This window comes from Artemia franciscana, chromosome 21 (genome assembly GCF_032884065.1).
Source record: "Artemia franciscana chromosome 21, ASM3288406v1, whole genome shotgun sequence".
NCBI lineage: Eukaryota > Metazoa > Arthropoda > Branchiopoda > Anostraca > Artemiidae > Artemia > Artemia franciscana.
The window spans coordinates 29,846,688-29,868,209 of NC_088883.1; the positions used below are offsets into that span (position 1 = coordinate 29,846,688).

The 21,522-nt window shown below is 34.9% G+C and overlaps 1 protein-coding gene across 4 annotated transcripts in view; it reads right to left on the reverse strand.

Moving 5' to 3' along the window:
- Nucleotides 1-21,522, reverse strand: part of LOC136040842 (uncharacterized) — a 291,726-nt gene that overhangs the window by 132,870 nt on the left and 137,334 nt on the right. For 3 of the 4 annotated variants that reach the window (XM_065725200.1, XM_065725197.1, XM_065725196.1), the window contains exons 9-10: nucleotides 18,621-18,751; nucleotides 17,045-17,092 (exon numbers count right to left, since the gene is read on the reverse strand). In XM_065725200.1, the coding sequence (XP_065581272.1) occupies nucleotides 17,045-17,092; nucleotides 18,621-18,751 (179 nt within the window). The remainder of the gene's footprint in view (nucleotides 1-17,044; nucleotides 17,093-18,620; nucleotides 18,752-21,522) is intronic. The other variant, XM_065725199.1, reaches the window with a different exon arrangement.

A 21,522-nucleotide genomic window follows, 5' to 3' on the forward strand; every position in this document is an offset into this window, starting at 1 on the left:
CCTGTGTTTCTGAGCGTCTCTTTGCCTGTATCTGGGTTTGTTTGCATGACTGTGTGTCTGATTTTGTGAGTTTGTGTGTATGTATTTTCTGTCTCTCTGCATCTGTGTGTATGAGCGTATGTTTACCTATCTTTGCGTCTGTTTGCATGCCCCTTTGTCTGACTTTGTGTGTGTTTTTATCCTCTCTTTCTCTCTCTCTCTGTCTCCCTCTCTCTCTCTTTTTCTTTGCCTGTGTGTCTGAGGGTCTGTTTGGCTGTCTCTGCGTCTATGTGCATGCCAGTGTGTCTGAATCTGTGTGTTTTTATGTTTTTCTCTCTCTCACTCTCTCAGGGTCTGTGTGTCTGAGCATCTATTTGCCTGTCTCTGCGTTTGTTTGCATGCCCGTGTGTCTGACTCGTGTGTTTGTTTGTGTGTGTTTGTCTCTTTCTTTCTCTCTTGCCACTGTCTTTGAACCTGTGTCTGAAAAACTGTTTCTGTTTGCCTGTCTCTGCGTCTTTTTGTCTGTCTCTGCAACAGTCAAATTACGGTGTGCCTGTTTGTCTGAACGTCTTTTTTGCCTATCTCCCCATCTATCTGCATGCCTGCGTGTCTGAATTTCTTTCTTTGTGTGTGTGTTTTTTGTCTCTCTCTCTCTCTCTTTCTCTTTGTGCCTATGTGTATGAGCGTCTTTTTGCCTTTCTCCGCACCTGTTTTTATACCTGAATGTCTGACTTTGTGTGTGCTTTTGTCTCTCCCTCTCTCTCTGTGTTTCTGAGCATCTGTTTGCCTATATCTGCGTCTGTTTGCATTCCTGTGTGTCAATTTTTGTGTGTTTTTCTCTCTGTCTTTCTCTCTCTCTCTCTCTCTCTCTCTCTCTCTCTCTCTCTCTCTCTTTCTTTCTCTCTGTCTGTATGTCTGAGAATACTTTTGCCTGACTCTGCATTAGTTTTCATATAGCACGATAAAAAGATGTATTTATAACAATGATCAAACGATGGTCTCGAGAGGGATACTGTTCGCTGAAATATCGCCTGACAAGCGAGGTTTCCTGAAAAATGTTCTTATCACAGGAAGTTGAGATAACGCTCTGTGTGTTGCAGTATTCATTGTATTGTTTCACCAAGAAAATAAACATGGCATGCGATGTTTCCTGGAAATGCTATGGCTCTCATCAGAGTATAGGCGTGTACAAGGGGCTAGCAATTTCAATAGAACATCGGCATAGGTCTCTATTCGGAGTATAGGTGGATTCAAGGGGCTTACAACTTTAATTGTACATCAGGATAGGGCTGCGATTGGAGTATTGCTTCCCAGACTACCAGTATTTCGATTCAGGACGCAGAGTCTCTAGGTTCCATGTCGTCTAACCGGTATTTAGAAAATGGACATCCATTAGTTTCTTGCTTTTATGCTTCATTTTTTTGCTTCTATCAATGATCTTTGGCATCAATTACTGAACCGGAATATTATACATTAATGAAAATTGGATGAGTTAACTTACCACTTTTGACATCACCATATTTGACCTTTCAGGCCCCCTGCCCGGATTGTAAAGAAATTTAATTGTTGCTGGTAAAGGACATTCCTCATCTATTCTAACCTTTTCTATTCTTGTTTTTCTTATATTTTTGCCTTGATATATCTTAGAAGTTTAGTGAAGGTTGGCTCTAATTGTAAATTTTATATCTTTTGTATTTATACATGTATCTTACTCCAGGCACGTTAACATAAGAAAAAGTTTTCTCAAATTTTCTATCTCGGCAAACTCTGTCAAAATTGTATTGAAAATAAAAACAAACAAAAACACAAACAGAACATATATATATAGACAAACAGAACACTATATATATATATATATATATATATATATATATATATATATATATATATATATATATATATAAATATATATATATATATATATATATATATATATATATATATATATATATATATATATATATATATATATATATATATATATATATATATATATATATATATATATATATATATATATATAGGGCAAATAATGTGTCCTAAGCAGGGGCGTAGCTCCAGAATTTTTTATTTTTGGTGGGGGGGGCAAGAAGGGTCTACATCCGAAGAGTCAAAAGGCATGGATTGTATAATAATTTTTCTCCGTATCATTGAAGGGGAAAATACATCCATGCCCTCCAAACGATGCCACTGGTCCGAAGTGCATCCAAACCCATAAAGCTACACACAGGTGGGTTATTCCTCGAAGGTCAGCTTGAAGACCCTTATCAGAAAATTTAAAGACTGTTACCCAGAAATACAATCTCTCCCTATTTTCAATCACCTTCTTAGCAACTTTTTTGGGAATTGGATCACTTGTGAGGGATTTAACCCCTCCTCCTTCCTTTGAACAATTCAAATTTAATGAACAATTCACTGAACAATTCCTTTGAACAATTCAAATTCCTTTGAAGAATTCACATTTTAAAAATACACTTGAAAGTAGCATAAAAATAACTACTGACTTACCTATTCTTTTTGAAATCCTTTTTTATCGAGTTTGCTACGGCTATTGGCATAAGTCGTAATTTAATTATGGTTCGTTACCACAAACTGTTTGAAAAGTAGTGAATAATGAGAACAGTTCAATAAATATGTTATTAAAAGCAATTTAAAAGCGTGAATAAAAATGGAAGGAAAATAAATTTGATTAACAAACACTTTCTGTATATTATTAAGACAAAATTTTATTATCATAGATTTTTATTGTCTTTTTTTATCTAGCCTACAGTTATAACCTGCCCCATTAGAAGCAATGAGGTTGCCACGATGAGGACCATTATATTTTTGACTAGTGCTCATTGCGGAACCGAATGGCACTACTTTTTTGTTATTATAGCGCTACCTTTAAATAAACCTAAAGACTAGAATGTTACTAAGATAATTTAGAACCTTTATGCTTGCTCCTGTGGATACTAAGTTTATCAACAACTGTATATATATCCAAATAATGGTACACATTGAATTAATAATTTCTTTTTTTTCGTAAAAATATGAAAAGGAGAAAAGGCACTTTATCTCATAGCTTATCTTTGGCAAAGAGGAAACAGAAATTGCGCTTGAGTTTGTTCTCTAATATCTAGTCTAAATTGAGCCAATGACTAAATGATTATTCTGTTGGCGTTAATGTCAGAACAAACAGAAAATTTAAGATAAACCAAAGAAACAGAAGAGAGATATTACTCTTTCTGTTGTACAAAACTGTGCTTTAACTTAGTTTATTTACGTCTATAGAGTATTTTTGTAGGCCAATCGCGTCATTACCTAACCGATTGGCAGAAAAGGAAGCCAAATAGCCAGGCAAGATTTGCCAATAGTCATACTAGGCCCGGGCCTAGTGGCGTACAATGCCATGGGGCACAATAAATTATCACTGATTGATTTATTCATAATAAAAACTGGACCGATGTGATTTATCGTCAAAGTACCAGTTGCACTCTGTCGCCACGCTGCCTATACGCAGAAAAGTGATTTTAAAACAACACAGGAATTCCGTGGACACTTATAAACTGCCAAATGTCTTCCAAGAATGAGAGCTGAGAGTTCAGTATCACCTCTCTCTTTTAGTACTTTCGGCTCATCCCCTGTGTTCTGTTCAGTACATCCGCTCGTGTTTATCACTTACGCTCTGTTCAACACTTCAGCAGTCCCCAATTTTTCGGGAATTTCTCCGAGATTCTCGCAAAAACGGAGCGGTGAACACGGTTGGGCTTAGAGGCGTCAAAGATTTAAATCCGAGCCTGCCAATCCGATTATTTCCTTTTTAAATTTTAGCCAGTTAAAAGGTTGAACATCTAACTGATTAAATAATAAAGTTAAACTTAAGTTAGATTTAGTTTAATTTAACTGATTCTTCTTTTGAAATTTAGAGCCAATCGAAAGAACGGAAAGTTTTTTTTTAGTCTCGCAATCTTTTTACACGTCTACATTCTTTTTCTTGGTGGTCGAACGAAAAATTCCAAAAAAATGTTTTTTGGTTATTTTCAAAGAGTTCTTTCTTTCAAGAATTTTATTAAATACTATCCCAAAAATAATTTTTTTCAAGGAAAAGAAAGAGCCAGATTGAAACCTAAGAAGAGCAGAAATAAAGTCATAAGGCAACGAAGAAGAAAAATTGCTATCACTGAATGAATTAAATCCACACAATCAAAAATCGCATCGTACATGAAGATAAAAGGTGCTGTTATATAGATCAACAAGGATGGAAGCAGTGAGGGGGTTGCATGTCCTGGGAAAGCCAACCCCCTTCGATTCCCAGTCCCGAAACTTTTTTTGAAACCTTCTTAAAGACACAGGTGCATGTTACGTCACAAGGGATGTTTTCTAAGAGATGCTGGTGCATGTTACGTAATAGGGGTGGGATTCTTTGATTGTAATGCAATAGGGTTTGTCTGTTACATCATAGTATTTTTGTTGTTACGTAATAGGACGTATTAGAGTCCACTAGTCAAGCGGGGGAGATTTATTCAGACATTTTTCCTCAAGATGTTTTTCAAAACGTTTAAAGACATTCCAAAACGTTTTTTAATACTTTTTTCTTCAAGATGTTTTTCAAAACGTTTCAAGACGTTTTTCAGACATTATTCTTCAGGATGTTTTTCAACGCGTTTCACGACTTTTCAAGAAGTTTTTTAAGAAATTTTTCTTCGATATATTTTTCAAGACTTTTTTGAGACATCTTTCCGCAAGACGTCTTTCAAGAAGTTTCAGGACGTTTTTAAGACATTCTTCTTCAAGACGTTTTTCAAGATGTTTCAAGACATTCCAAGATGTTTTATAAGTTATTTTTCTTCAAGACGTTTCAAGACATTTCAAGACATTTTTAAGACATTTTTCTTCAAGATGTTTTTCTTCATGATTTCAGTAGTTCTTATGTAATAGGGGAATATTTGCCTGTGTTAAGGACAATGCATTCACACGTGACTGGTTTCTCCAGTTCTCGAGGTGAGTCCCTGCTTGTAACTGAGGACACACACATGGGATGTTATATAATGATGGTGCAGACACGGGTGTTACATAATACCTTGAGAGTTTTTTTTTTTTTTTGGGGGGGGGGGGTTCATTTTTCTTTCAAGACCTTATATTCAGAGAAACTTTATAACCTAAACCATTTTTTTTGGGGGGGGGGTTCATTTTTCTTTCAAGATCTTATATTCAGAGAAACTTTATAACCTGTTTCCATTGTTCTATTGGACATAGCTGCAAGAAAAAGAGACAAATTTTTGCATGTTGTTATTTGTGAGGTCTTAATAAGAATTCCACGTTTCTTTGAGCAAAAACCCTTAGCAACCAGTTCCAGAGGAGTGGGATTGTTATTAGAGATAAATTGAAAACATATTTAGCGTTATTTCTGAGAAATCTCAATGGAAATGCCTCATTTCTTTGACTAGGTGTTACACCTGAGCCCCAAAAATTTCAAGTCGAAAATTTTTTTAACACCTCCCTCCTTAACTTTAAGTTGTACAACATGCTAGTCCAAGCAATTTACGCCACAGTGGTAATATGTGGCTGGCCCATGGCATCCCGGTGATACATATTACCATTCCTATGACATTTTCGGATATTTTCTTGTTAAAATCATGCATTAAATTTATTGGTTCATGTTATTGCAAGCTACCCCCAACGTGATACACTCTCTCAATTCACACCGTGCCATGCTACGAATAAGCTTTCTGGCCTCTCTAGCAGCCCTCTACATTCCTAAGACATTTTTCCACATATTTTCTTGTTAAAAATCAAGCATGAATTCCATCGGTTCCTGTTTTCCGCAATCCATCCCCCGTGATATATCACCGTGCAAAATTAGTACTGTCCCTCTGGCGTCCTATAGCAGTTCCTCATCATTCCTAAGACATTTTCAATGTATTCTCTTTTAAAAAATCAGGCATTAAATCCATTGGTTCATGTTTTCGCAAGCTAACCCTCCGTCATACACGATGTCAATTCAAACTGCCGTGTCATACTATTACTGGCCCTCTGGCACCCTATTACAAGCCTCCATAATTCCTAAAAAATTTCCAGATATTTTCCTATTAAAAATCATGCATTAAATCCAATGGTTCATATTTTCACAAGCCGTCCCTCCGTGATAAACCTTGTCGATTTTCATCAATTTACCACACTATCACTGACATTTTTTGCACCCTCTCGCAACCATTCATCATTCTTAAGACATTTCACAGATATTTTCATGATAAAATCATGCATTAAATCAAGTGGTTCAAGGTTTCGCAACTCAACCCTCCGCTATACACCATGTCAATTCATGACAACATGGCACACTATTACTAGATCTCTGGCACCTCTTGCACCCCCTCATCATCCATAAGACATATTCCGGATATTTTTCTGTTAAAATATCTTTCTGTTATCATGCTAAATTAAGCTTCACGAAAGAATAAATCAACATATAACAAGTTTCACGCAGAATAAATTAAGTCTTCTGAACAAAAATCAGCACGCAAGAAGTTCAACGAACAAAACCGGTTTCACGAGGAGAAAAATCGATGTGCAAGTTTCACTAAGAAGAAATAAAAATGTAACAGGTTTCTGGATGACATAAATCAAGAAAAAAATCCACATGCAACAAGTTTCACATAAAAATCAGCTTGCATTATGCTTCAAGAGGAAAAGCCAACATGCAACAAGTTTCACGACGAAAAATATCAGGATTAATTGATATTCTCGAAAGAATAAATTAACAACAAGTTTCACAACGAAAAATATCAACATAAATTATGTTCCACTATTAAAAATTAGCAAGCAACAAATTCCACGAGCAAAACCGGTTTGACGAGGAGAAAAATCAATTTACATGTTTCACCAAAAATAATCAGCAGGTAATAAGTTTCATGAACAAAAAATAAAAATATAACAAGTATCTCGAAGACAAAAATCAAGATCCAAAAAGTTTCTTGAAGAAGAAATACACACGCAACAAGTTTCACGAACAAAAAAATCAGCCTGTATCATGTTTTATGAAGAAAAACCAGCATGCAACAAGTTTTACGAAGAAAAATATCATGGTAAGTTAAGTTTCACAATAGAATAATTCAAGATACATTAAGTTTTTTGAAGAAATAATCTGTGGGCAAAAATTTTCTTCAAGACATAATCCCTATGCAACAAGTTTCAATAACAAAAATCAGCATGCATCATGTTTCACGAAGAAAAACCAACCTGCAACAAATTTCATGAAGAAAAAATATCAGGAAAAATTAAGTTTCACGAAAGAATAAATCAACATACAACAGGAAAAAATATCAAGATAAATTAAAGTTTCACGAACAAAAATCAGGACGCAACAAGTTTCACGAACAAAATCGGTTTCAAAAGGAGAAAATCAATGTACAAGTTTCACGAAGAGAAAAATCATTATGCAACAAGTTTTGTGAAGAAAAAACTAAAATATAACAATATTCTCGAAGACATAAATCATGATATATTAAGTTTTGTTGAAGAAAACATCAGCATGAAACACGTATCTTCAATAAAAGTCAACATGCATCATGTTTCAGAAAGAAAAAGAAACCAACATGCAATTAGTTTTACGAATAAAAATCCACCTGCAAGAAGTTTCACGAAGAAAAAATCAACCTTCTTTAAATTTCATGAAAAATAAATCAGCATGCAACAAGTTTCACGAACACAAAAAACAATATGCAACATAGAAGAGTAATATCAAGATAAATTAAGTTTCACATAAAAATCAGCAAGGCACAAGTTCTACGAACAAAAGTGGTTTCACGACGATAAAAATCAACTCACAACTTTCACGAAGAGAAAAATCAAAATACAACAAGTTTCATGAAGATGAAAGAAAACAAAACAAGTTTATCGAAGACATAAATCAAGATACGTTAAGTTTCCTGAGGAAATAATCCATATGCAACAAGTAAAACTACCATGCATCAAGTGCATAAGCAACAATATGTTGCAAATATGCAACAATAATTAATCAATTAATGAATATCAATTAATCATGATATTTTTCGTCGTGAAACTTGTTGCATGTTGGTTTTTCCTCTTGAAGCATGATGCAAGCTGATTTTTATGTGAAACTTGTTGCATGTGGATTTTTTTTTCTTGATTTATGTCATCCAGAAACCTGTTACATTTTTATTTCTTCTTAGTGAAACTTGCACATTTATTTTTCTCCTCGTGAAACCAGTTTTGTTCGTTGAACTTCTTGCATGTTGATTTTTGTTCTGAAGATTTAATTTATTCTTCGTGAAACTTGTTATATGTTGATTTATTCTTTCGTGAAGCTTAATTTAGCATGATAACAGAAAGATATTTTAACAGAAAAATATCCGGAATATGTCTTATGAATGATGAGGGGGTGCCAGAGGTGCCAGAGATCTAGTAATAGTGTGAAATTCGAGCTGAGAAAGTCTAATAATTGTGATGTTTTCTATATTGGCCAAATCCCAGGAAAAAGTGGAAGTGACGTGGAATGTCATCTTCAGATGACATTGTTTTTGCGCTTCCATCGCCTGCTGCTACCGGCGGGACAGAGCGCACAAAGTGAGGTCTCACTTTCCATTACGACCTCAACTACTACAACTTGAGATAAAGAGGGTGCACTTGTGTACATATTATTTGATTTTAAGATGTCTATGTATCTATGTATTAATTGAAAATTAAGTGCTGTCCGAGCCCACCCCCATACAGTTCCTAACTCACCCCACACGATGGGTTGACTTCGGACATTTATGAAACATGAACAATTTGTGCTTAGTGCTAAAAGACGGAAGACAAAAATCTAAAAAACTTGCAATGAAGCATCAACACATTCTCTTCCGTTTCAGTCAAGAACGGAACTAAAAAATTGACTGAAGTAGAAGCCACAACCAAGCTAAAATCTATGTCTGAACCAGCCCCATCCTCCCCTATTGCAAGTGATTTGAAAACTAGGGTGCGTATAGCTTTTTTGACTTATTGAGGTGCAGCCAGTCGCGTTGAATTGGAGTTGATTTGAATACTTGGGTGCGTAGAGCTTTTTTGATTTATTAAATTTCATGCGTTGTTTCCAGAGCACACTCTTAGGAAATTCAGGCAATTTTTGCCCAAGGAACGATCTCTAACAGCTTCTCACTGATCCGACAAACGAAAATAAATATTGTCACCTTTCTAGTAAAATAGATATATTAAAAAGGATTAATTTACACAATCTAGGGCCATTACCCAGAGGCTGTGATTAGTACATAAGAGGCAGCATTACAGAGCTGCCTCTGACGTTCAGCATGGACATACGATAGAGTAATCTCTAGATCAAATCTACATAGAAAAATTCCAAATATTTAATATTTTAGTTTTTGATAAACATTTTTCTGATCTAACGTTGCAAAAAAAAATTAAAATAAATCAGTGCAGACAGCTTTTGCAAACATAAAAAATTCAAAGTTTTTGCAAGGTTTGGGCTACCTCCTGAGTTTTGTCGAAGAGGGAGGTATTTAGTTATTTTGAAAGTGTGTTTTTCATGTACAAGTAAAAAAAAATAGTTCGTGTTTTTTTGTTCATGACAAAGTTTTCACCACGTTGGGGAAGAAGCTTTCCAACTTTTTATAAGGGGTGAAGGGCTCTCCTTTACTACGTTCTTTATGAAAAGTCCTAAAAGAAATGTTGGTTCAATTTGTTAAGGCGAGAATAGTTTCGACATGATCAATTTTCCTTGCTTATAAGCTATGCTTCGAACCGTAAAATCAAATTGGAATAGAACCACTTTTCTTTGAATGGTTAAGACTCTTACGTTACAGCTAGTCCTAACTATATAACATAGTTCTAACTAAAACATAGTTATATACATTTTCCGCGTTGGCTGGTTTATTGTTTTCAAATATTTAAAGAATTTGAATGAGAAAAAATTTCAAGGTAAAGAAAGTTCTTAAAAGAATGAAATGTGCCAAGTGAAGTGTAAGAGATAAACCGATTTAGAGACCAATAAATTAGTCATTAAAAATTTTGCTTTGAAAATAAAAGTATTTCTAAGTTGGTACTAAAATATTGAGATTCAAAACCTGCATCTTACATATTTTTCAAACGGATCTTTGACAATTCAATTCACGAAACTTTTGCTTTAAGTATTACTCGTTTTAGGCTTAACAGGTTTAAACCTTAAATTCCTTCTTTGCTGTTTGCTCTTTGTCACAACTTTACTTTTTAAAGAATTAAAAAAACTATAGCGTAAAGAGCAAGGTGTTGAGGAGGGGACAACCCCTTTCATATACGGAATAATTTCTGTTCGTTTTAAGCTTACTTGCAGTTAAAAAAACGTGTTTCTTTTATTTAATTTATGAACGTTTTTGAATTAATGCATGTTTTGATTTTGGCTCACCGCACATGAATAATGAAAACGAAATTTGCTTATTAATTTTTTGGAACAAAATGGCTATCTCAGAGTTTTGATCCTGTGACTTCGGGGAAAAATGAGCATGGGAGGTTGCCAAGGTGCTCTCCAATTTTTCGGTCACTTAAAGAGGGCACTGGAACTTTTAATTTCCATTAGAGGGAACTCTCTCGTGACATTGTAGGACCATTGGATCGATACGATCAACCCTGGGAAAAAAAAATAATAATAATAAAAATAAACACGTATCCGTGATCTGTGTTCCGGCAAAAATTACAAAATTCCACATTTTTGTAGATATGAGCTTGAAACTTCTAGAGTAGGGTTATCTGATACGCTGCATTTGATGGTGTGATTTTCGTTAGTTCAATGACTCTCAGGGGGAGTTTCCTCCTATTTTCTAAGTAAGGCAAATTTTCTCAGGCTCGTAACTTTTGATGGGTAAAACTAAACTTGATGAAACTTATATATTTGAAATCCACATAAGAATGCAATTCTTTTGATGTAAATATCGGTATTAAAATTCAGTTTTTTAGAGTTTCGGTTACTATTGAGCCGGCTCGCTCCTTACAACAGTTCGTTACCACGAACTGTACGATATCTACATTTTTAATCGAAGTAAAAGGCCAATTCTATGGATATGAATTATAACCAAGAATTCTTTGTTTAGAGTTTCGTTTGCTATTGGGCCAATTTGCTCCTTACTTACAGCTCATTACCATGAACTGTTTGATCTGCAATAAGCACTCCTAACTAAGAATTCATATAAACACTTCAAATAAGAGTTCCAGAATTTTCTGATAAGAATTCGTCAGTATGTCATACTATCTCAACCCGGAAGGCACTTTAATACAACCTGAGCGTGGTATGACATGAAAAACTGCAATAGAAAGATATTTGGGGAAAAAAAATCAAGATAGAGCCAGGCTCACCCTAATATGCATAATAATTTCTGTTGGTTTTAAGTTTTATTTCTGCTCCTTACTATCAGTCAAAAGAAGTTTTTCATATATATTTTTTTTAAACATGCAAAAAAATCCTCGCCACCTTCATTGAAATTTTCTTCCCCCATGGCAAATTCCTCCACGGAAAGTTCCCCCCCCCCCCACATAAAGTCCTCTTCTCAACCCCTTCGCCCCAACCAAAAAATTCCCTGAAAACGTCTGTACACTTCCCAATAACCATTACTATATGTAAACACTGGTCAAAGTTTGTAACTTGCAGCCCCTCCCAAGGGGGGAGTAAGTCGGCCCCAAAGACATAGTTATAAGGTTTCTCAACTATGCTGAATAAAATGGCGATCTCAGAATTTTTATCCGGTGACTTTGGTAAAAAATGAACGTGGGAGGGGGCCAAGGTGCCCTCCAATTCTTTTGGTCACTTAAAAAGGGCACTAGAAATTTTCATTTCTGATAGAATAAGAAACTTCGCGAAATACTAGGACCACTGGGTCGGTATGATCAACCCTGGGGAAAAAAAAACAAATAAACACGCATCCGTGATCTGTCATCTGGCAAAAAATACAAAATTCCAAATTTTTGTATATAAAAGCTTGAAACTTTTACAGTAGAGATCTCTAATACACTTGATCTAATAGTGTGATTTTCGTTAAGATTTTATGACTTTTAGGGGATGTTTCTCCATATTTTCTAAAATATGGCCCATTTTCTCAGGCTCTTAACTTTTGATGATAAAAAACTTATATATTTAAAATCAGCATTAAAATGCGATTCTTTTTATGTAACTATTGGTATCAAAATTATGTTTTTTAGAATTTCGGTTAATATTGATCTGGGTCGCTCCTTACTACAGTTCGTTACCACTAACTGTTTTATTCGGCTCTATCCATATACTGAATTATAATTTTTTATTTTCGGTGCACAATTTCTTTTGATAGGAACCAGACGAAGAACTGTCGTGCTGGGTACGAATGGATTATGGACGTTCTTCTGACGTGCAATTTTATCTGTCGGCTGCAACTTTACTGGCAATCTTCAGTCAATCCCATCTCCAGCCATGCCAACGGAGCTCTCCACACGGTTCCATACCGGCTTTGGATTTTGCCAAAGGTTGTTCTTTTTTCGTCTCGGCTGGGAGGACAGAATTCTCCAGGAAACTTTCTGGAGGAAGCCAGCATCCTCCAGGAGGGTGCTGGCTCGCAGATAAGGACGTCTCGACACGTCGTCACTTTGGGGCGATGCGAGGCGTGGCCAAATAGCTGTAAGAGATGTCTTTTGATCGCGAGAGACTGCTCTTCAGTCAGGCCACAAGGGTTTCTTACTTTATTATAGGGAATTCCAGACCCCCTGTTGAATGAAGGCAGCGGTGACCAGACGGGTCCAAAGCTCTACCCTCTTCTGGCTTGAGCGACCATAACTCGGACATGTACAGTAGTACAGCTCAAACGCATGCTTTTTAGACATTGATTTTTAATTTCTTGAGATCTCACCTCTTGCCTATAGTGCCTTTTTTTTAGATTGGTGAAGACTGTTCACGCTTTTAATACGCGGTCAGAAATATCTTTTTCAGCTCCATCATGTGGTGTTAAAATGGACCCAAGGTACTTGGGTTCCTCGACATTTCCAATCGGTTTGCCATCTAAGATGATTTAACATTAAGCAGAATTGTTGAAGGTCACCAATTTAGTCTTAGAGCTGCTTATGATTAAACAAATCTACTTCGAGGCCTTGAAAGCATTACTAACCATGTCTTGCACGCCGTCGGCAGTGGTTTCGAGAAAGATAGCGTCTTCGGCAAAATCAAAGTCTGTCAAAGATTGAAAGAAATCATCGAGTTGTCCAAAGACAGCTCTATTGTTATTTTTAGAGCATTGTTCTTTATCCAATCTATCACACAGTAGAATAATTTGGGCGATAGGGGACATGCCTGTTTGAATCCAGGTGCCCGAGACCATTTTTGACGGGTTTGACCCGTTGCACAGGATTCAGAAGCCGGTATCGATGTCCAAATATCACGTATGCACTTCAAAGTATATCATTTAGGTCTCGGGGCACTCCAAACTCAGCCGACATTATTCATAGTTCCTCTCAGACAAAAGGGTCAAAAGCAGCAATGAAGTCTTGAAAGTAACAAGCAGCGCTAGGTGAAATCTGGTGCATTATTACTGGACAAACCAGATCAAGAGTGTCTGCTTCAGGCAACGCATCTGCCAGCTCAGGAAGGGTTAGTTAGTCCTGTGTTTCTTTAAATCTATTTGAGAGAATGACGCAGAAGATTTTCATCGCATGGTAAGTTAAGGAGATGCCTCTATAGTTTCAGGAAAGAGGCATATCTCCTTTTTTGTAAACTGGCACAAGGGTCGATACTTTTAAGTCTTTTGGGATAGTCTTTGTCACCTACAATTGTACAATTATGCTGGTTAGGCGGCATAATTGGGGTGGAGATGCCTTGTAAATCTTAGTATCTATCCCATCTTCTTCTGGTATCTTGCTGCTCCTTATTCACTTAAGCACTTTTAGTGCTTCTATGATGCTTGCTGGGTTCAAGTCGATATCGTAAAGCTACATTGGACCTGAGAAAGGATGCAGATCTCATGGGGCTTTGACGAGGTTCAGTAGCTCGAAGAAGCGTTCTCACCAGCGTTCTAATTAACTTTCTTCTGATCGAATGATTTCCTTGCACTAGTTTTTAGTGTGTCAGCTGCTGAAGAAGCCTTTTCCAGTTGTTTCTTTTAGCAGTTGAAACATTTTCCTGCTATTATAATTTTTGGACGTGTACTTTACCTGACTAACAAGGTTTGAGTGGTACTGTTTTCTGTCCTGTCTCATTGATTATTAAAAGGTTGAACAATATAAACAGTAAGAATTTTTTAGATTTACAATGTTTTGAATATAAGATCACAATTGTTGAAGAAAGGATAATTTTCCTATTTTGAAGAAAATTTAGATCTTTCACAAAGCCAAATTCTAAGTAATAGCACAATTTGGGTTCATTGAATTAATAGATCTGAGACTAATTAATTTAGTGATATAAATAATATTGTTTTTTCGGTATAAGTTACAGTTGCAAGTTTGTCATGAAATCTCTAGTTTCAGAAAGAAGTTTTACCTTAAAATCACAACATAAATTTTGGCTTTATTGATATTTATTTGCACAATGTTCATCCTATTAATAAATAAATGAAATTAGCTAATTAATTCGTAACGCAAAAAATGATTTTGCATGATGTCCTTCAAAGTAAGAAAAATCGATATGGAGACACTTAACAGTTTCTCAGAGGTCAGTATACGATAGGCCATGGCGTTTGGCCATGTGTAGTGAATTTCCCTCAAACTTGCGATTTTAAACTACCTCAAAATTATAACAATACAAAATTATGACTATATGACTATACAAAATTATGACTATACAAAATTATGACTTTACAAAATTATAATTATATAGTTTCCAAATATATAGAGACACGAAATATTTTTGTGAACCTATGAGGCAAAATGTTGCATTAAGGCACGCAAAAATTTAATGAGAAATGCACACAAAATCTATAGTGAGATCTTACTAAACTTTAACCAACAGTTACTGAAATGTCCATCTCTTCGGTAAAATCACCAAAAAAATAACCAGCTAGCCAGTACAATCAATCTCCGCCACTCCTTGAACTTTCTAAAAACGATCTATCGACTGACCCGTTTCTGTTAATTGTAAGGCTAATTGTATATAAAAAACTGAGGTACATCTTGCAAAAGGCCATTCTATGAATAAAATATTTTGTTTCTAATTATTTTTCAGGTTTGTTTGTTATTTTTTTGCTTTTTTAGTTTTCTTTTAAATTTAATTATATTAAGGAGTAAATTAACATTATTAGTAGACTAATTTAAATAAAAATTTACATTTATGTAAGAAGTGGGATGACTTCGGCAACAAGTGAAAAATAAAAAAAATCTTTGCAAATCTCAGGATACCAGCTTACCATAATGGATTCAAAATTACCATCTACATTATTTCCATAGGAGTCATGGAAGAGACCAGTAAAGACTAGACTAGATCAATGGGAAAATACCAAAAGGAAGAGATTAGATCAATAGGTAATTTTTTTTTTGTGAGACAGTGAAACTCAAACCGCAAAGGACATTTTGACCGTACATCAAACCTCAAAGGCACCTTGTGCACCGTTTGAAACTCGAGGGTAATAAATTAGTACCATCAATATCGAGGATAGGACTTGGACAGAGTCAGTGAAACTCAAACCTCAAATGAATATTTCGACCTTATATCCAAGGGCCGTTCTCAGTAAAACTCAAATGAACGTATTAAAAAGATTATTTTAAAAAAAGACCTTTAAAACTAAAATTTTCTAAGCATTTCTAGAATTCTCACTTCAATGAAGTTGAACCAGGACTTTCCCTAAGAAAAATTTTAGGGAAAAAAAAAGGGAAAAATGCTTAATTATAAATAATAAAACTTCAGCAAAGCTTTCTAGTTGTTTCTTCAAGATAGTTGATGCATTCTAGGACATAACACATAAAGAAAAGCAGAACGAAAAAATGAAGACAAACAAAGTAAAACGACAACAATTTTCACCCAGAGAGTTGTTATTCACTCGCTCTAAGTCATTCTCGTTCTTTTTGTCGCTGCCTGTTGTTCATCTTTTTGTACTTTCTCAAAATTTAAAGGGAATCCTAAGAAATAAACAACTCATTTAGTTAAAACCTCAAAGAAACAATTCTTCCACCAGAAGTGAATGGTGTGATTTGCCTAAAAAAAAAGCATCAAAGTGGCAATCAAGGTGGCAAACCGTGCAGATCCAATCCGTTACAGTTGAAAATTGTGGTGTGTGACTATCAAAGCATTGCATGCCAGTCTTGGTGTGAAACACATAAAAAATTCTGAGTCGTTAACGATCTTTTCAGGTTCCCAAAAAAGGAAAAAATAAATCTGGTTTTCTTTTGCTGTCACAAGTGTGAAATAAAAGATAACCAAGTCTATAAGGTTTGCATAGTTGCAAACTTTCATCTGGTCACACCAGATGATATATACGGTACCATATGATTACCATAAGGTACCATACGATACACCAGATGATTAATATAGTGATTAAAAAGCTGTTTTTTTTACCTTCCTCCGAAATATAGGACTTGTTAAAATTTCAAATTTCAATGCACCCCCTTGTATTCAGTGTCCTATTTTTATAAAGAATTGGGTGCCATATCGCCATTCATGGCTTAAACTAGTGATGATCGAGGGGGTAAGGGAGCATGGCATAGGAAATTGCACTTGCAGTGTCACTGCTTTGTCCAGGAAACCAGCAAGAGAGATTCATATTCTATGCACTTTTTAAGATCCAATCAGACACGGCTGTCATTTAAAGGCAGCAAACCCCCGAATCCAGGCAGCCAATTCTAGGCAACTAGGCAGTCAATTTTAGTCCAATCCGAATCCAGGTAGCCGATCTTACTGGCTTCCTGAATCACTGGTAATAATTGGCTAATAAACAAGTAGAGCTCTCGGGGGAAATATACAGGAAAATATACAGAAAGTCGTGTACCGACTAATTTCCCTCAACTTAACAGGCTTTATCTCATTCCAGTGTGGAATTTTTCTTGGCAGCCCCACCCCCACCATCTCTTCCCAATACCCGTGTTGCCAAAGACTTTAAAAAAAGCAAAGCTCGCGGCAATAAAGTAAAGTAAAAGTCAGTTACTGATTAAGCTACCTTACCTTAATAGGCCTTATCCCATGCAAGTATAGAATTTTTGGGTGATATTGCTATAAGTAAATTAAGAGAGGTTAGTAAATCAGCAGTACTGATATTTTGGAGTTATTTTTGTCATAAATTTACAATTTTTTCTTCAAAAGAACGAAAGGAAAAAAACTTCAAAAGACCGGTAGCCACTGGGGTAACAAAAATCTGTAAACAGAAAAACAGCAAAAATAAATAATTAAAAGCAAACCAAATAAAACGGTTTTTTACTTTTTGATTGTTTAATCTTTAAAGCAATATATACAAAATCGAAACTGAATATATATATATATATATATATATATATATATATATATATATATATATATATATATATATATATATATATATATATATATATTTCTAACCGTAGACTTAACCATAAAATCTTTGAAGCATGTGGAGTTATCCCGAGAAAGTCAAATAATATAAGATTAACCATCAATAGAAGGAAAAATGATTTAATACCTTAAAGAAAATACAAGAATCAAGTAGATAAAAACTTTCAGGAGTAATACACCTGATATCTAGCACAACTACAAACTTAAAAAAAAGTTTTTAATTTTTTAAATTTCAAAAAACTAATTTTTATACTACTAAAGGTTGTCTATAAATCGTTTGTTTGCCCTAATTACAAATATATTGGAGATTATTCTGGGCTTCCACTATCTCTGAATTCTTAGGAGTTTCCCCTAGTTTTCTGGATTTATTCATATTTCCCAGAAAGATAATTGAGTTCTCCGAATTATTTTGATTAATTAACTTTCGTAAATGCACAAACATTAACACAAAACATCGTTAATTTCTACTCACGATAATTTTAGGGTTTCTGAAAACCCAATTTTCAGGGGGGAGCCTCCAAAAACCTTGAAAAATTCTAGTGAAGTGGAACAGCTGAAGATCCTGTCTCGAAGGACCTGTGGAAGTCCTATCCCTGATATCAGTGGTACTTGTCTGTTACCCTAAGTTTAAACAATGTATAAGGTTCCATTATATCTATGTTTCTTAAGTCAAGTTGATGGAAGGGAAACTTAAGAGCCCTGTAACCCTCCCCCCCCCCCCAAATGGATATGACCCTGCTTGGAAACATTCGACGTTCAAAAGAACTCAAGACACGTGAATTGAAATGATGAGTGTAAAAGTGAAAAAATCTTTGAAAAATAACTTTCAAACAGATACTTCTCCGGGAATAAATGTAATTTATTAAGATCATCAACCAATTTATACTTTAAGTTTTAACGTTAATACAGGTCTATCCTTGTATACAACGTTTGCGACCTAATTTAAGACAAAAAGGAGTGAACTCAAGGCTAGCCTGATCATCAAACAAAGAATATTTGCGTGGGATAAAAATAGAGCCGTTTTATTAAAAGAATAGGAATTACAACTCAAAGACATAAACATGGAAATAAACGATTGAAATTTAAGACCGCCACTGAAGTCCAGTGCTCCAACGATCTTAACATAAGTTTGGGTAGATACGTCACTATCGCCTTGAATAACTCACAAAATAAGACAAAAAAAGAAAAATACTCGTCTTCTGAATTAACTTACAGTGGTAGTGGTCATCTCTTCGTTCTCTAAAGTGGGTGTAAATAGGACACCGTCTAGAATAAACATATTTCCAAGATTGTAAATAAATATGTCTTCATCTGTCACACTTACTTGATTCAAATACAGGGCATCTGCAAGAGACGAACATATATTTTAATTCACAACGCAGCATTTATGATATCAAACAGTTCGTGGTAACGAACTGTAGTAAGGAGCGACCCGGCTCAATAGTAACCAAAACTCTAAAAAATTGAATTTTGATATCAATAGCTACATCAAGAGAATCGCATTTTAATGCTGATTTTAAATATATAAGTTTCATCAAGTTTAGTCTTACCCATCAAAAGTTACGATCCTGAGAAAATTTGCCTTATTTAGGAAAATAGGGAGAAACACCCCCTAAAAGTCGTAGGATCTTAACGAAAATGATACCATCAGATTCAACGTATCAGAGAACCCTACTATAGAAGTTTCAAGCTCCTATCTACAAAAATGTGGAATTTTGTATTTTTTGCCAGAAGACAAATCACGGGTGCGTGTTTATTTGTTTGTTTTTTTGTTTTTTTTTCTTTTCCCCAGGGGTCATCGTATCGACCAAGTGGTCCTAGAATGTCGCAAGAGGGCTCATTCTAACGGAAATGAAAAGTTCTAGTGCCCTTTTTAAGTGACAAAAAAAATTGGAGGGCATCTAGGCCCCCTCCCAAGCTCGTTTTTTCCCAAAGTCAACGGATCAAAATTTGGAGATAGCCATTTTGTTCAGCATAGTCGAAAACCATAATAACTATGTTTTTGGGGATGACTTACTCCCCCACAATCCCTGGGGGAGGGGCTGCAAGTTACAAACTTTGACCAGTGTTTACATATAGTAATGGTTATTGGGAAGTGTACAGACGTTTTCAGGGGGATTTTATTTTGTTTGGGGGTGGGGCTGAGGAGAGGGGGCTATGTTGGAGGATCTTTCCTTGGAGGAATCTGTCATGGGGGAAGAAAAATTCAATGAAAAGGGCACAGGATTCTCTAGCATTACTATAAGAAAACAATGAAAAATAAACATGAAAACGTTTTTTTGAAATGAAAGGAAGAAGTAGCATTGAAACTTAAAACGAACAGAGATAATTACGCATATGAGGGGTTCTAAAAACACTTTAGCATACAGAGCGAGGTATTTAGGAGGAGATAAATACCTTGCTCTTTATGCTAAAGTATTTTTAGTAATTTCAACTATTTATTCTACGGCCTTTCTGATTCAGGGGTCATTCTTAAAGAATTGGGACAAAACTTACGATTTAGTGTAAAGAGCGAGGTATTAACGAGGGTACAAACCCCCTCGTATACATAATAAAAATATAAGGTTATGAAAGTTTGTTACGTAAGTTAATTCTTAAGTTACGTGTATTTTTTACTAATAAAAACGTTCATTAAAAATTAAAAGTTCTAGTTGCCTTTTTAAGTAACCGAAAAATTGGAGGGCAACTAGGCCTCCTTCTCCACCCCTTATTTCTCAAAATCGTCTGATCAAAACTAAGAGAAAGCCATTTAGCCAAAAAAAGAATTAATATACAAATTTCATTTTAATAATTTATGTGCGGAGAGCCAAAACCAAACATGCATTAATTCAAAAACGTTCAGAAATTAAATAAAAAAAAACTAATTTTTTTAGCTGAAAGTAAGGAGCGACATTAAGACTTAAAACGAACAAAAATTACTCCGTATATGAAATGGGTTGTCCCCTCCACAATCCCTCGCTCTTTACGCTGAAGTTTGACTCTTTGCCACAATTTTACTTTTTAAAACAATTAAAAGCTTTAGCGTAAAGAGCGAGGGATTGCAGAGGGGACAACCCATTTCATATACGGAGTAATTTCTGTTCGTTTTAAGTTTTAATGTCGCTCCTTACTTTCAGCAAAAAAAATTAGTTTTTTTTTTTATTTAATTCTAAAAAGGAATCATACATTAGAGTCAGTTTTAGTGAGGACTGATGTGGCGTTTGCCCTCTGCGAAGAAATGTTAAGGGTGCAAAGTGGCACTTGCCCTCTGCAAAGAAATGTTAAGGGTGCAAAGTTGAAAATTAATAATCTAACGGTTATGATCATTTTTTAATTTTCGAAATTTGGTTTTTATTGAAATAAATTAGAGGGCAAGGTTAACAAACGGTAATAACAAATTATTAGTTAATTAATCAAACAAAACATAAATTCAACAATATAATTAAATAATGTTAAGAACAATTAAAATTAATAATAATTAAATAATCAAAAAAATATTATTAATTAATCAATATATTAAAAATGATTTTGTTAATAAATAAAAATATTGGGTAGTTATGAATTATAGTCAACACCACTCAAGAAGTGAAGTTAAGTTAATCCTAATGAAACATACCAAAATAAGATGAGAATATAATACTTTATTAAGAAAATTAAGGAAACTACGACAAAGAATTATGGAAAGCAGGCCGCCCAGAACGCATTATTTTAAATATCTAATTAAAATATATCTCCAGCGTAGTATTCCCACTGAGCTTAAGCTAATTGTCTCCAAATACAGAGAAATGAACCGGTTTTTCTCAGATCTAATAGATCTACTTAGATTAAGAACTCGAGTAGGTCGCTATAATGCATAAGTATCAAATTTTGTTAAAATTTGGCCTGAAAATTCTTTTTCAGGCCAAACCACCACTGCTGTATGTAGATATGTTTCTCACCATGGAGTATCAAGTTAATGTGCCCCCTTCTTCAATCTTGGATTCAGAGTTTCAGATTGAACCGTGTTTTATCAATATAGATACAAAACATGAGCGCAAACTATATTTTTCTCTGAAAAAAACTCACATTGAATTCCTTAAACTTAGAAAACTGGTCTTGAACTTAATTTGGTCCTAAACTCAGCAATTGGTCCTATC